Genomic DNA, 16,445 nt, shown 5'->3' with positions numbered 1-16,445 from the left:
GATAAAACGACTGTCCTCTTTTTTTTATTTATTCATCACTTTCTCCCTTCACCTCTCTTCCCGGTCCCTCTTCTCTCACTCTCTCTCCCCTGCAGAAGCACACCCCCGTCCAGCCAAACCCAACCCTCCGCCTCGTGGGGCGTCCATCTCCACAGGCAGCCTGACGCCCATTAAGTCCTCCCCCATCCTCAACAACGGCTCCCCCACCATCCTGGGCAAACGCAGCTACGAACAGCACAACGGGCTGGATGGTGAGTGAGAGCAGAGACTACAGTGTGTTGTTGTTGTTGTTGTTGTTGTTTTCTAGTTATTATCCAATATTCGCAAACTTTAAAACGTCTCATTAGATTTAAATCTCTGCTGTAGTTGAACATGAGCTTGATAAATGATGTAAAAAATGATATTCTATGAAGGAAATTATTTGAAACTGAAGTTTTTCAATGTTGATTTATGTGCTTTTATTCGACTCTTTAGGCAGTCGGTCATATGTATGAAATTATTGGAGTGAATAATGCTGTTAAAATAATTAAAATTAGACTGAAATGACAAAAAAGCCATTAAAAAAGAACACTAAAATGTGTTTAACGGTATTAAGACAAACTAAAATGCGTCACATTACACATAAATGTTAAAGCTTCTAAATGGATTATTAAACATTTGAAGAGAACGTAAGCTGAGCTCAACCGGCTCACTCGATGGCTACAACACACCGCTCAGATCCTCCGCCGGAGGGTGAACAGAGTTTGAGTGGGGTTCTTATTTTTTTGGGTTATGTCCCACTTTTCCCTCTCCCCTGTGGAATGAGAGAGGGGAAGAGACAGACTGAGAGATCAAGAGAGGGAGAGCATGCCAGCGACACAGACAGACAGACAGACAGACACAGAGAGAGAGAGAGAGAGAGAGAGAGAGAGGGAGATTTTGGGAGGATCGGATCGGCCTTGCTGTTTCAGCTGGAGGCTACAGTCTTATGTTGTCATGGTAACAGGAGGAAGAGGAGGTGGGGGGCTTGGTAAGTGTACCCTGAGGGAGAGCATCTCCACTGGTCTGTGAGCGCACCTCAGGCCCAGGCTGGGATAGCTCACCAGGGGGAGATTAAGGTTGGAAGGCAGCCAGGATCAAGTATTGGGGATTAGATTTTACTTTATTTATTTGAACCCACCAATGTATCGTTCTACATGTGGAGGAGAAGCCTCTTTATGTCCTTAATTAGTATTTAACATGTTTTGCGTTATTTAGTTTGTTGCAGTAGTTTATTCCAGATGTCGTTGTTTCCATACGAAGCTAATTTATCTCCTTTTTTTACCTGGAAAATAAAGGTAGGTCAACATCTTTGGGAAACTAGCGTGGTGCCTGTTTAGGTTGTACCCGTTTGGGGTTAGGGTTTATTGAAGAAGAGTTCGGTTGTAACTTTAGTTTATCCAGCTTCCCGTGTCAAAAAGTGTGCTGCAGTCAACGAGCCGCGGCGTGTAAAGATGCAGAGCACTGAAGCCCCGCCCACACTGCTGCACAGAGCGCTTGTTTATTCATACTGAACGGGTCGGCGTCCAAATTGCACCGACTTCGATGCTGCACGTCCTGGGGTCCCCGACAAAACACCCGATAAGTGTAGCAGGATGAGAGCTCGAGATGATAAGCAAAGGGCAGGCAGGCAGACAGAGATTCCTTCCTTTAAGGTGTGACAGACTTTCTTGCTGAGAGGTGGAGACATCGTCTGTGCCCCAGTATGGAGCTAGAAACCAGGAGGTGCTTAGCGTAGCTTAGCATAAAGACTGGAAACGGTAGGAAACGGCTAGCCTCGCTCTGTTCAGAAATCTACCCACTAGTAACTCTTACGTTTACTGATTAGTTTCTTGTTTATTATCTATGAACGAGCTGCTCTCACCTGCTGTGCTTTGTTTCGGAGCTGCGTCTGCGTTTTATTTCATTATGAGCCCCGTTGGGCCTCTCAGGTGCAGCAGAGCACATGGGGTAAAATAATGAGGAATGCTGCTGAATGTTCAATGGTTGTTGGCTGAATGACATTTAAATTGTTTTAAATATAGCGTTTACAGAGTCGGATTGTCAAGAACATGATAATGAATTTATGAAGATAATTTGCTGAATGTATTGTGAGCTGGTAGATGTTAAATACCGGCTGCTGGTTGTTTGAGTATATTTGCTGCTTCCTACTGGTGATGAAGTGTCTCTTCACTCGCTGTTTATTGGATATTTCTCAAAAAGAAAGATGTAATTAGTGGAAATCGATTACCTAGTTCGACTGCTCAAAGAATAAGGCAAAGACACAAATGCATAAATTAGTACTCTATGGCGCCACCAGGGGGCAGAAGAGTTGATCCTGTAGTGAACTCGGTAGGATTTGTGTGTCGTTTCATCTCCGGTTCTCTCTGTCCTCTGCAGGCTCTAAATCCAAAATCCTGGCTCCACAGTGGGACATCATGGCCAAGCGTCTGAGCGAAGCCGGGCGGCCCTCGGTCTCCATGCAGGACGAGGTACATGAACTGGACTGAGCGCTCTGTGGGAACACAAACTACAAACCCCAGTGAGGTGAGTCTCTGTAGTAGTTGTCTTACTTTGGCCCCGTGGTCTCAAGGATAAACTGACTACGTTGGCTCATCATCACGTCCCTCTTGTGTCTTTCTTGGCAGCAGAGGGTGACATGAAATGGAAAGGCACTTTCCAACAAACCATCGGCGAGTGCAGCGGAGGAGACGCCAGCGTTGCTCACCTTTCTGGAGTCGGCGTGGGTCCGTCGCGCTGCTGGAGACCAACCGGCAGTCGATCACTTTGGCTGTGGTCGATGAGAAGACGAGCCTGACTGTACAGGACTGTGTTTATTACTTACATTTCTCGTTATTACTGTCATTGTAATTATTGTTATTGTTATTATAATTTTTTTTACCAACTATAACTCCGCTTATTGTTTGTCGATCAAACGATGGAACTGGTGAAGTTTCATGAGACCTGCTTGCAGAGCCCTGTGGAGGAGGGTGGAAGGACTGTAACATAAGCCACTTGCATCTTCTATTTGTGTTTTTTTTGTTTGTTTTTTAACAAATTAAATTCAACAAGGAGACCGACTTTTATTTCAGCGCCACAAGTTAACTCCTTGTCTTTTTGTTTTTCGATGAATTTGAATGCTTTTCGAGGAATCTTCTGTTTTGTGAGCCGGCCCCGCTCTTCGGCCAGAGAGGTTTAACTTATTGAGAAAGACTTGCTGTTTTTTCTACCTTTTTCACAAGTAATGCATCAATGCTTAGATAATGTAATTAAAAAAAGAGACTTGATTCCCCCCCCTCTTCTGTTGGTGTCTGTGCACAGAGGTGAGAGGTGTTTTCTTACTCACACAGGTATGCAAACAGGGTGTTATGCAAAATCCCATCCCACGTTGCTTTATGTTTTGAACCTTTAAAAAAAAAAAAAAAAAAAAAAAAAAAAGATTATTTGAAAGTGGACAAACACAGCCATGTTTTGTAAGCAACCTTAAAAAAAAAAAAAATCAAGAATGTGTTCTGCTTTCATGTCCAGTCATTTTGTCGATGTGTTTATCTTTACTTTATGTTCAGTAGTAGCTTGTCTTGATATAAACATCAGTCATAGGTCGATACAAGGAAATATACAAATGTCGAAAAAACACATCTGCTGACGGTTATTTTTGTTGTATCATCTCCACCCATTGAGATATTGAGCTCGACTCTTCATTCCTGACCTGGAAACGGTCGTAAACTTTATTTAAAATGTACTTTTACATGTGAAAATCAAGATTAAAACAATGCAGCACTTTATATTAAATATAATAAGATGCCCAACCATAAGATAAGACCTAACGGATAAAACATATTACTACTTGAAAGTATTTTATCGGTTTTTAAGAAGTAATATAGAAGATATTTACCCGCTTAGATGTGCTTTTGAATGGATTAAAATCAACACTTTCCCCGAGACAGTGTGCTGGTTTTAGTCTCAAAATATCCTCAACGTCATATTCTAGATCAAGATAATAGTATTAACAAGCTGCCAGCAGGTAAACATATTTAAATTGGTTAAAATTAGCCCCACCTTTAACTGCTGCAACGTTAAAGTGATTTACACATTAATGCATCAATAATAGTAATAACACAATAGTATATATTATTTGGACATGGGTACTTTTATATTTTGATACCAATACTTGTTCTTTTACTCAAGTAACATTTCCAATGCAGGGCGTTTAATGTATTTTTTTACACTGTGGTATTTCTACTTGCTTAAATACTGGGGAGAACTTTCAGTTCAAAAGGATCAACAAAGTCTCCGCAAACACCCGTCTCCACTGCTGTAAGCTCATAAAGTCCAAATTTCATCAAATCAATCCTGCACACATGTCATTTGGTGGTTTCTCTGTTACTCTCTCTAATCGTCTACAACTGTCGCATTGTATGCAAAGAGTCTGCTTTTATCTGAATATGTTCTAATCCAGGCTTAGTTTAAGATTGTGCGCTGCAGAAAGTCAATATTTATCGTATCCACTGGTGCTTAATCGTGGATAAATGTTCTCTGCTGTTACTTTCTCTTTCAGTCCACTTATCCGTAGGGCGATGCCGATAGCTAACCTAATGATTGTGATGGAGCACCCCTCCTGTCTTTATGGGGCTCTGTAGAAAATGGCGCCTGTAAGGAATTCTTTAGTATCTACCTCCACCGTCCGATGTGAGTATACAGATAATGTCATTCGTCACGTCCTACCCCCCCTAAATCTGATGCTTTTGCTCGGACCACACCCATTTATGAACTTGGCCTTCATTTTGATCTCAACTACACACCTGGAAAGTATCATAACTGCACCTTGCGTGGTTGTGACACTCTTACAGTGACAGAATCTGTCCACAGGCAAAGAACTCAACCCTTGGTTCTGACATAGTTTCCACTACAGTAGGTGTGTACAGGACCACATTTAGCCAGGATGACTCACACACACACACACACACACAGACTCAGGAGGTGAAAACAACACCAGCGTCTCTGATGCGGGGGGTTGAAAGGAGTCTCACAGTCCGCCACTCAAGAAAGAATTAGCAGGAAGGTGTTGGGGAGGGTCCTTACCTCAGCATTTGTTTGTAACACACCACATGACTAAAGCACCTGTCTTGAGCACATGATGTCACTGACTTTAATGACACTGATACTGGCATATGGGTTCCAGGCTGCTGCACCACTCCTGGCTCTTTCTAAACGTACAAAGCCGGAGGAGACATTATTTTTGGCGCAGGTGTCGCCTCTTCTTGTGTGACTGGATACGTGTGAAGGTTCACGCCTCTTCTTTAAACTCTTAAAATATTCATCCCAGTGAGAATAAACAGGATCACTTTACAGGTCTGGAACTTTGGGGGAAACAGCAGGAAGCCTTTGAAAATGTAAGAACAATAATGAAAAATGATTCGATTTTCTGTGAATTTAACATACTTTAGCTGGAAATTCAAGTCAGTATCGGCGTCCTTGACAGTGAGGCACACTGTAAGTATACAGCTTTATTGGCGCACGCACCTGCAGCAAATTATGTTAATGAGGGCAGTTACCTGTTTTAAAGGGGATTTTCGAAACGGAACAGAAATAGTAGGGCATTCTTGTAGTGCATTTTTTAAATTTTGCATTAGGAGGGAAACATTGTCCATCAAGTTTATAACGGGAAATAGAAGAGGAAAACACAGTATCAACTAATAAAATGCGTAATTTTTTCATCTACAATTTGTTCATAATTACCATTAAAATAATTAAATAATTTTACAATATGAGTTATATATTTAACACAGACACCAAAAGCAGTTTAACTGCTTATTGTGTTTTCTACCTGGCTGGAGCTGAGATGATAACTTCTGGTTTGGCTGTTTTACTCATGGTTTACTGGCTTTTGCTACCTTATTTAGTGGGATACCAAATGTGTTCATTATCATTAATATATTTTAATTACAGGAAATATACAAACAACAATACAGACGATATATAATGTGCTAATAAGCTTTAGAGGGGCTGGTGGAGGCATTTAGTTAGGTTTTGGACCACATGGACCGACTGAGGGGACTTCCAGCACAGCCTACTACCCGCGTGGAGGTCGGTGGTGAAAGGGTTAACCAAAGATGCAAGACGTGCGTGAGTCTGTCTGAGCGTGAGCTGCTGCGGCTGCTGCTGCTGCGGCAGTGAAGTAAAATGTGTCAAATTCCACCGGACAGCAGAAACACCGTGGAGGAAGGAGACGAGCTGCAGACCGCCACCGTGACATCCAGGACAATTTCCCCGGGTGATGTGTTTCATCCGCCGGCCTGCATGCTGAGGGAGACACCGCTGAGCTCAATCTGAAGGTAAACAAATGAAACCTGCTCTGAGGATGATTCATGTCCATCTGCTGGAGCCGACATATAAGACAACATGTTAGCATGGCTTTTTATGATAACGTATCTATGAAGCTTTTGTGATTAAAATGTGTTTTCTTAATTTACCCAGCCTTAGATTGAAAACAGCGTCCGGTTATCATTAATGAGTGTTTGCTTGCAAGTTGGCAGCTTTACAAGCGTGCTGTATTCTTTCATTTTCAACTGTGTCCCAAATTCAATTAATTGTAATTACTGCAAAGTAAACAGCTGCACATAGTGTTAGAATAAAGGATGCATTCCTCTTCATTTGGCATGTTTTTAATGCACAGCTGGGCTGTTCCTCCTGTTATGGACAGGACAGGTGATATAAACTCAGAAAGAGGAGTGACTAGCAGTAACCTGTGTGTGTGTCATTGTGCCTCCTGTATTTCAAAATGCTTTGTGAGGGATAAACGTGTTTCCAAGTCCCCTGCGTCAAATTTCAGAGGCGAGGAGTCTACCAGGCCGGGGTCTACAGTGCGGGGGGGGGGGGGCTATCTCCCATTGAGTACAGGCAGGCTGTGTACAGTAATCAAGTGGCTTTCTACATCTAATGCCACTGTTCCATCATATACACTGATCTTAATTATTGCATTATTATGATTATTATTTAGTGAGTTTTAATGAATTATTGAGAAGGAGAATTAGGCTTCTTGGGTGTTTTAGACCGTACAGTCAGTATTTAAGTAATAATGATTTTGGGTGGCACCGTTTCCCAATTTATGGATTTCTCCATTGGATCTTGGATTGCTGCAGGAAATAAGCTCTGCTGCAAACAAACGTTATGATACTCGCACGTTTTGTTCAATAAGGTAAACATTACTTTTTTTGATTTTTGAAGCCTGAATGCGTTTGGCAGAAGTACAAAGCCAACGTTAGGCTACAGACGAGTGGAGTACACGCAACAAGGTTGTAAATGCGGACCAGTCGGCGAGATGATGTTTTGTAGTCTCAGTTTATGTTAACCACAGACCTTATTTCAGATATCTAACCAAAAACCATTAAAACAACCCATCGACTTCGATACGAGTGAACCGGAAGTGCCTTCCTGCTGCTGTGGGTAGCAGTATGATTTAAGAATGAACATATTAGCGTACGTCATGCAAGAGAGCCAAGTGAAGGAGATTATAGATCAGTGGTTGTGGTGATTATTACATTATCAGCCAGTCACATCACTGGTCTCAACATCTGTGCGACGAGAGCTCGGCACACTCAAAGCTTCTCGATGGTTCGGAGCGTCATGTCATGAACACACATCAGCACAACGCTACTTTTGCTAAAAAGGAAAGTTGTAATAGAGGTTATGATGAGCCCTGGTAACTGATGTCTCCTTCATAAAAAGCAGAGTATTTAGTTCCACCTGGCCAGTGTGTAGAGGTCTGTATGGTTATACTGGAGCAGCCGGGTGTCATGGCCTCGTGCCCGTGCTCAGAACCGGCCTTGATTTGTACCGCACTGCTCAGTGGGAAGGAGGCGTGACGCTGCAGCGGAGTCCCAGCAGCCTGCGCATTGGCCCGTAGTTTCCAGGGACAAAATATGATGACTTCGGCTATCTCGCGTAACTGCAGCCCATGCAGTTTTATCTACAGAGCATTCCCATCATGATAACATTTCTTTATCACATTTATGGATGCAAAAAAAAAAAGGTGCTGTGGGTTGGATTGATTTATTCCATATCAGGCCTGCAGTTCACTATCATTTTGGGTGAGATAATCCCTGCTGCTGCTGCTTGCTGCCTTTATTCCCTCTCAGTTTTTGCACCGACTGTATTATAGACATATTTATAACTCAAGCACCAGCCTTCACAGCGAGGAATCCCAAAACGACCCCATGACAGAAAGCGCTGGTGTAAAAAAACCATCAACATTCAACCCACCTCAGCTGTGTGGACACTTGGTCTAAGTTATTATAGTATTAATGCACTCATGCAGGTTTTTCAGGTCCTGCTTCTTATTATAACAGACCGTATAGGGTGTGATGGGAATGCACATTTGTACAGCAGGTTAAAGGCACATAAAAGGTCATTGTTGAGGCACAGGAAAGTTTCCAAACCAAAATGCTCCTGTGTGCGAGTGGGAATATGTGGAAATCACAAATCACTGTGCTGATCCGAACAGTTCAAAGATATGCAGCCACTGACTCAGTAGTTTACTCACTTTTTTGGCATGTAAATATGTGAATTAGCTAATAACTGGCATGAAATTGCAGTATAGAAATGACAACAATATGTCTAAGGCTTAGAAATGAACCTCACACCATACTTCTAGGGTTTGGACACATGCTGACTTTAGTCACAGCTCTTTAATGACCAAACAAATTCCTTTATTTATCAAAAATATATATATATATATATATATATGTCTTTGCTTTAGAAGAGGTCTCTGCACTTTTAAGCTTTGGGTGCACACACAACAGTAACAGCATGCTAAATATTTCACTTTGTTAAAAGCAGGAGACAAACCTCTTTTGTTTTTGAAATATTTGTGTTCCTAAAACCTTCGCAGAGCAGCCATCAATTATTCATCGGCAACGATTGATTATAAGCTTCTTTGTCTGATAACAGATTAACATGCGCATGCATCCTTCCATTAGAGGCGTAGATCTCTGCAACGCGATGACCAAAATCTCCTGTTTTCTCTGTAGCTGCTCCAAGAGTTCTGATCTATGGGGCATGGCCCACATGCTGTTCAGGACAGAGGGCTTAGCGCCCCTGTTTTAGGGTCTTTCATTAAACTGCAAGGAGATCAAGAGCTGTAATGAGTGTGGGGGGGGGAGTAAAGAGAGGATTCTCTCAGAGCAGATTTGAACTTTAAAGGTCAGTTTGTTTAAAGGTAATTTAGTGGGTATTTATTGGGTGATAAAGAGACGGACATACTGGAAGACTGACGGACAGTTAGAAAGAAGAAGACGTACGGCAGAAGACCTCCCCCCCCTCCCCCAGCAGCAGCTGAGATAACTATCGGAAGAAAAGATTACAAGTCAGTTGATTGCAACACAGTGTTTCCAAAGATAAAGCACCATGTGGACTTCTCAGTCGATGTGAAGGTGGAGATGACAGAGTTTAGCTTTAGTTCCAACATCAGCAGAAAGGACACTTGACACTGACAAGCTGCCAGTGTGCTTCATCAGAACTGCATGTCGGGTGGCTTTGTAAGCCCCCTCCCCTCACACATCATACTTGTTTTCTGGTATATATCTAGTATATTTTGTAGTATATGCTTACACAAGAAGTAATTGCTGCAAACACACTTTTTCATCTTCATCCCAACAGCCATAATATATCAGGACATTGGCTGATACTGTGAAACCAAACACAGATTATTGTTTGTCACGTACCACCAAACCTATACACGCTTTTATTTATGTTGATGTTGGTGTTTATTCCTTCGGCCAAAGATAAACAATTAAAACAGATTCAGCAGTCAAAAAAATCTTCGATCATGGTATAATTTATTGTACGTCTGTTACAACCGGCTCGGGTGTCGCAACATAGAGGAGGGACACAACACCAAGTTAGGTTAAAAACAACCACAGCTGCCAGTTTATTTACAGGACACAAGTAAACTGTAGCGTGCAAATCCCACTGCAGACCAGGGTCTGGTGCCAGGCAGATGAGAGAGAGAGAGAGAGAGGGCGGAGCAAGGAGGTGCTGATATAGGTAAACCACATCCTCATCCAGGTGCCTTCAATCACTCGTTAGGGAGCTGCACCTAGAAGTCAAGACACAGAATACACACACATGCACACACACACACCCAAGCACAAACATTCACAGCAGGACATAGAACCATACCAGCTGGTAATTAGCACTGGGCGGGACTGACATATTGTCAAATATTGTGACATTTTAATAACACAATATTAAAATGTCACAACAATAATGGTGTGTTTCAGCACACAACATTATTAATATTGTAAATTGATGATGTGCTATCGGTGCTTTTACACCTTTTTTGTTCTATTCTTTTGCGAAAGCGTTGCCTTTATTATTGATTTACAACCCAGCTCTTTTACTGTATACAGTGAGTACATCGTCTGGCAGGTACCTGGTTTGTTTGATAAAGTTAGCTACCCGATGCTAACCCGCTATATTGAATCAGCGACATGACAGCGCTTTTTAAAGCTCATCACGTCATATCATAACTTTTACATCTGCTATACAATGTTAAGGACAACGAGTTATAAGTCCCAGGTGACAGATCAACCTTTTGGATCTGAAGCCTTCAGAGCCTGCACACAGGGCCCCCCTCCCCCACCACGGATATAGAGGATGCTTAAGGTATGAAGCTATATGAGGCTCTGTTGGCTGTGCTGCGCCCAGGCTTTTAGTCGTAGCCCTCGTGGCGTCTCTCCAGCTCTCTTGTTTGTGATACTCAAAGTACTTTCTGTGTCTCTGGGGGAATATCTGGATTTAAAGTGCAGGGGAATGAAATAAGTACTTCTTCATAATTTCTTCATCATTTGTCTATCACACATATGTTTTTACAATCTCAACACCGAGGTTGTCATTATACGGCATCATTATGGCATCATACCACCCAACAAAATACAACAACAAAAATAAATCAAGGATATCTGGGCCATAAAGGGCATTACATCTTTATTGCTCTAGATAGAGCGGACGTGTGATGCTGTTTAGGATTAGAGCCAGCTTGCTGTTTCAGGGTTAATTGATCCGTCTTTGCTATTCATCGGGATCAGTTTATTTTGTGCCGCCTCAGAAAATACTTCTGCGCTCACTTGACGCGCACTTCTCGTCAATCACTCGATCGATTGCTCACCACGCGCACAAAGAAGCAGATTTGCTCAGGAGCAGGTCATCAGCTTTCAGGTTAGTTTAATACTACAGTGATTAATAATTTATTGTTCTTTTTCAATACATTTATCAAATTATAAAGATTGAGAAAAGCAGTAAATCCTCATATTTTGGAAGCTGGAACCTTAAAATACTAAGCATTTTTACTTGATAACAGTCTGTCGATCAACTGATTTATAGATGGTGTACTTGTTTCTGCGCCGTCCTGACAGCTCGTCAGTATCCCGGCTCAAACCCGCAGTATTTTCACAAAGACTAGCGACTACAAGTGCGGCTGCTGTTTCCATCATCATGTCACCTTGGTCACTGGCACTTAAACCGCATTGGATGCTGCTGGTTTCTATACGCCACGCCGCATCCAACCAAAGTGACCTTCCAAAAGTCTGCGTAGGCCTCGGATCTGTGCCAGCGCCAGAGAGCTGCAGTACATGAACGGGGATTATGGCGTAATGTGAGGTCAGCAATGGGTCAGGTTTCCGATTTAATCAAGAAGTCACAGTTCACAGCTGTCAGCATGCTGTCGGCACAGTAAAGGCCCCTCTATGTTGTTGTTGTTCTTTTAATTCAACCTTGGCTGAACAACCTGGTGATTTCTTTGCTCGTGTTTGTGTACCTGCTGTCAGAGGAGCGTCTAACTGACAGACCTGTCAGCCTTCTTTTGAACCTCAGCTCAACTGTTGTTGCACACTCCCTTTCTCTATGTCGCTCTCTCTCTTTATGTTTCGTTCAAAAACACACACACTCAGCTGCGTGTCTTCCCTCTGTGTCCTCGGACAAACCCTTGGCGCTCCGCGGTTCGACTTCCCTCCCTTTTCAGTTCAGACAGCATCCTGCTCCGTCTCCCCGCGGTTTACAAAGCAGGCGGCTCTGTCACGGTTGCCGTTCTGATGACCGTCACACACTGTGATGTCCCGTAGAGGGATTTTCAATAGAGTGCGTTCCTGGCAGGAACCTTGCCGATCAATACACTGGGCAGATGAGCTGGTGGGGTGGCGGGTTAGTGGGCGGTATCCCACAACAGCAACAACAACAACAGAATCAAATAGCACCCAGTGTGTGAACGGGGTCATGCTGAGGCAACAAGTCAATCGATATGCCTGATTACACACACAGAAAGCACAGGTGGGGGGTGGGTGGGGGTCTTACGGTTCCATCACTGTATGATGGTGTGTCAGTAAATGGTTTGAGATTATTAAAACCCTCATTTCATTCTTCGTTCCTGTGCTTTAGGATCACATTTCAAACCTCATTCATGTCTCCAGCGAGCGACACGTCGCACTGGTTTCAGGTGTCGCTTCACTAAAGTATAAATGTGTTGAAAGAGTGACCATTCATTCACTCTTTTCATCTGTGTTCACCAGAACCTGTTTGCTCTGTTACAACATGCTCGCTTCATGTTTCAAGACCTAAAACAAATCTGCCTTTGCACACTACACAATGCGAGGGATTTTTAATGTAATCTGACCGGTTGTGTTGACAAAGGCTGAGGCCTTAAGAAGTCATCACGATATTCCGTTAGAATGGATCTGACATACAGACAAGAAGCAGATGACACAAGTTACTGAGTTATGGAAATTGAACATTTTTAAAGAACAATTTCACCAACAAGTCGTTTTTACACACCTAAAAAGGGAGTTGTGTCGGAGAAAAACCTAGACTTTGTCAATACTTGCAGTGAGAAATTATTTCTTGCTATATGAAGCTACTAACATTTCCAGTTGACCTAGCTTTACCTGTTATTCACGGCTGAATATTGCATTCCTTATTTTTCATAATTTCCATCTTAGTGAGCATGTGAGTGCAGAACAAAGACCTGTGATCCTCAGGTGAGATATGGGACAAACGAACAAAACACCAAACAAATGTCACATATAGCATGTTAATTAGTGAGCTTTAGAGCTACTGCTCGGTAGATTTGGTCCCCTTCTGACAGAGCTAGGCTAGCTGTTTCCAGTCTTTGTGCTAAGCTAATCTAACGGCCATCAATCTCCTCTTCTAATTCAGGACGAAAGCGCATTTCTCAAACCGGTAAAACATTCCTTTTAAAAGGGAAACGTAAGTTTAGCATCTTTTACTATAACAGGCAACTAATCTTAGGCGTTCTACTGTAGCAAACCGTTTTTATTGTATCCACTTCTCTTCGCAGGATAAAGCATTGTGCTCAAAATATTTTTTGCAAATAACAGTTTGACCCACGCTTGCTTGGGTAGATGAGAGGAGTGGGAGAGTTTCTCAGGCAGGCAGTGAAAAGATGGTATGAGGGGTTTAAGGAGGTCAGTTGGCCCGTCGCTGTGGCCCAGTCCCCTCACATCAAACCCTTGTTCCTTGTTGTGGGAGAAATGTGCTAATCCCCCATGGAACCACTCTGGGCCTCAGCCAGCCTTTCAAGACAAAAAGAGCCAAAAAAAAAAAAAAATCGGGTTTTGTTCTTCAAATGGGCTTTTGTACTCCTAACCTCTCTCTGAGCTTGTATTTTACAGAGCGGTTATGATCCATTGTATAATGGTTGCTGTTATGACACGGTTTCCTCTGGAGGCTTTGTATTGTAGAAGATATACACTCAGCGGCCTTCTCAACCAATGTGGTCTTTGAACTCCTCGGTAGGATTTGCCTTCAGTGTTTTTTATTAGACCTGGCGATGTGATAAATAGAGGAGAGAAGGAATCCAACCCTGCGTGGGCCTCCTGACACCTGACACCAAAGCCTGTGTGCGGCTTTGGAAAAAGAGCACATGATGTAGGCAGTCAGACGATAAAGCTATACGTTACATAAGAGACTCAGTCAGTCAGTAAATAGCATCAAGTGAGGGAAGGCGTAGGAAAGTGCTCTGAACCTCCGCCGTCTCTAATTACATCTTCCTTATGCCAATCAAGTGTTTTATTGCCTTGTCCTTAATTGAACTTTGACTATGGTCAAAGCTGATTGCAATATTTAAACCCAAGCTGCTGTCAATCATGGTTCACACTAACAAACACATTGCCTTTCCTGTGGCTTCTTCACAACAAACGTCACCGTTATGTTTCGCCAGTTAGATGCTTTTAATGTGAAGCAGCAGCAGTAGGACGTTCATTTTAAATTCACACTAAGCTAATAAAGCGAGATGGCGAGGATGATATCAATGAGAAAGTTACACCGAAATGACATGCTGCATCTTTTCCTGTGAATCCCTCACGCGGAAATGGCGGACTCCGCCACTTAAAACGAAAACAAAAACTTGAACAGAGAAGATATTACGAAGAGTAAACACCTTAAATGTCTATTGCAGAAAAAATACTGAGCATGAAATTAGAAAATGCGGTTTGATTTCATGAACTTGAAAGGAAGTTGGATGGAGTTGACATATCGTACCGTGTTGCCTTTGTGTCACGGTCTTACACCTTCCTTTTGCTCCTTTCTCCTCAGACCTGCATCGCATTATCGGAGACTGAAACGTGAAAGTAAGAGGAAGGATGGTGACCATGCAAACCCCAGAAGCTTCTGTACCTCTGACAGTGCTGTCCCGCTGGTACCTCTACGCCATCCACGGCTACTTCTGTGAGGTCATGTTCACAGCCGCCTGGGAGTTCGTGGTTAACTGCAACTGGAAATTCCCCGGCGTGACCAGCGTGTGGGCGCTCTTCATCTACGGCACCTGCATCCTCATCGTGGAGCAGATGTACCTGAAGCTGCGCGGCCGCTGCCGCGTGCTGCTGCGTTGCATCATATACACGTTATGGACGTACCTGTGGGAGTTTGGCACGGGGCTGCTGCTGCGCCAGTTCAACGCCTGCCCCTGGGACTACTCCGAGTTCCGCTACAACTTCATGGGACTGATCACGGCCGAGTACGCCGTGCTCTGGTTCTGCGCCTCCTTCATCGTGGAGCGCTTGGTCATCCGCAAAACGCTACGGCTTCGATTGCAGAAGGGGCCCGAGGACGGTTGGTCAAACCGTCAGTTGAATGCTGGAGGAACTGTGGGAGGAGGGAGGACGAGAAATGATGCCAACGGCTGCCTTAAAGGAGAATGAATGAAGGAAGAACACAATCTGAAACCAGCCCAAGCACCCTGCTACACCACCTATACCCTCCTCAGCCACATTTGATAAACAGTTCTCCCCCACTAACCGTATGGGGGGAAGACAAACAGACAACTATGTCCACTGGGCTGGTGTGCAGAGGTGTACTGAATATCAGAACAGCCAGAAAACCAAACTTAACTGAGGCTTCAAACACCCAAATCACTCACTGTGCTTCCGGCCGTCGACAGAGGCACAATATGGATCTCATAACGCACCCACTCATTTCCATGTGGGGTTGACCGTAAGGAGACCCAGACTCAATATCTCCTTTCCCCAGGACTGCAAAGACCTCCGAAAACTAAAAAAAAAAAAAAATACTGTTGCAAAAATAAGTGCTATCACCCTCTGAAGGAACAAGTTCAAGAACAATACGTTTGTTTTTCAAGGGCACATCTGAAAGCAGAATGCTTGCTGCATAGAAATCCGAAGAAAAAAGTAGCTCTAACACGTTCTTTTTTTAAAATGAACATATTGTCCTTATTCAAAGTACTGTAGTAATGTAGCCACAAAAAGCTCTTTAAGAACATACCACGCACCCTGAGGCTTTGCGGGTCACCTTTCATTATGAAGAATGTTTTCAGTGAATACCCACAATGCCTGGTAAAACAAATGCATGAAAAAAAAGTTGTCTTCCAATATAATATAGCCTGTAGCTCAGGCAGCAGAGCCGGTCCGCCATGTTATCATGGTCGATTCCCGGTCGTCTCCTCCTGACGGCATGTTGAGGTGTCCTTGAGAAAGACACCGAACTCCAAACTGCATGGCAGCTTCTCCACCATCCGTGTGTGTGTGTGTGTGTGTGTGTGTGTGTGTGTGTGTGTGTGTGTGTGGTCTAATGTGAGGGATTTTTAAGGCGCTGAATAGATGCGGTCCATTTGCCATAATAGCAGGGGCGCTTCTCTGTTGGCAAAGGCAATGATCATGAGTCGTGAGCATCAGCATGAAGCACCAAAAATCTCAGATTTAAAAAATAATAATTTAGAAAAACTTTTCAAGTCTAAGTAGCAATACTGAATTTTGAGTGACACAGAATGAGAAAGTGTTTAGGTGTCATGTCAGGTTTCTTGATTTGAAGTTTCTTGCAAACGTCACATTGTGGAAACAATTGTTGTTGGCCGTCAGGTTTTCAGCAGAATTTCCACGACCCTTCTCTTTATTAGCATCCCAGTTAGTTTAACAAGTGAGTGA

At 43.2% G+C, this 16,445-nt stretch overlaps 2 protein-coding genes across 4 annotated transcripts in view; both read left to right on the top strand.

The window, feature by feature from the left end:
- The window catches only part of mta1 (metastasis associated 1), a 32,637-nt gene extending 29,352 nt beyond the window's left edge, over positions 1-3,285 (top strand). For 2 of the 3 annotated variants that reach the window (XM_031847589.1, XM_031847587.1), the window contains exons 16-18: positions 96-251; positions 2,398-2,544; positions 2,646-3,285. In XM_031847589.1, coding sequence (XP_031703449.1) covers positions 96-251; positions 2,398-2,507 — 266 coding nt within the window. In that variant the 3' untranslated portion in view covers positions 2,508-2,544; positions 2,646-3,285. The remainder of the gene's footprint in view (positions 1-95; positions 252-2,397; positions 2,545-2,645) is intronic. The other variant, XM_031847588.1, reaches the window with a different exon arrangement.
- A 446-nt stretch (positions 3,286-3,731) lies between these two features.
- tmem229b (transmembrane protein 229B) lies at positions 3,732-15,792 on the top strand. The gene is made up of 2 exons (XM_031847591.1): positions 3,732-6,332; positions 14,602-15,792. The coding sequence occupies exon 2, from the start codon at positions 14,649-14,651 to the stop codon at positions 15,204-15,206; it is 558 nt and encodes a 185-aa protein (XP_031703451.1). The 5' UTR covers positions 3,732-6,332; positions 14,602-14,648; the 3' UTR covers positions 15,207-15,792.
- The last annotated feature ends 653 nt before the right edge of the window (positions 15,793-16,445 follow it).

The sequence above is a fragment of the Anarrhichthys ocellatus genome, unplaced genomic scaffold, assembly GCF_004355925.1.
Source record: "Anarrhichthys ocellatus isolate YVR2014 unplaced genomic scaffold, GSC_Weel_1.0 scaffold7, whole genome shotgun sequence".
Classification (NCBI taxonomy): Eukaryota; Metazoa; Chordata; class Actinopteri; order Perciformes; family Anarhichadidae; genus Anarrhichthys; species Anarrhichthys ocellatus.
Note: the sequence above shows the minus strand (reverse complement) of the source record. Positions and strands in the feature narration are given on the sequence as shown.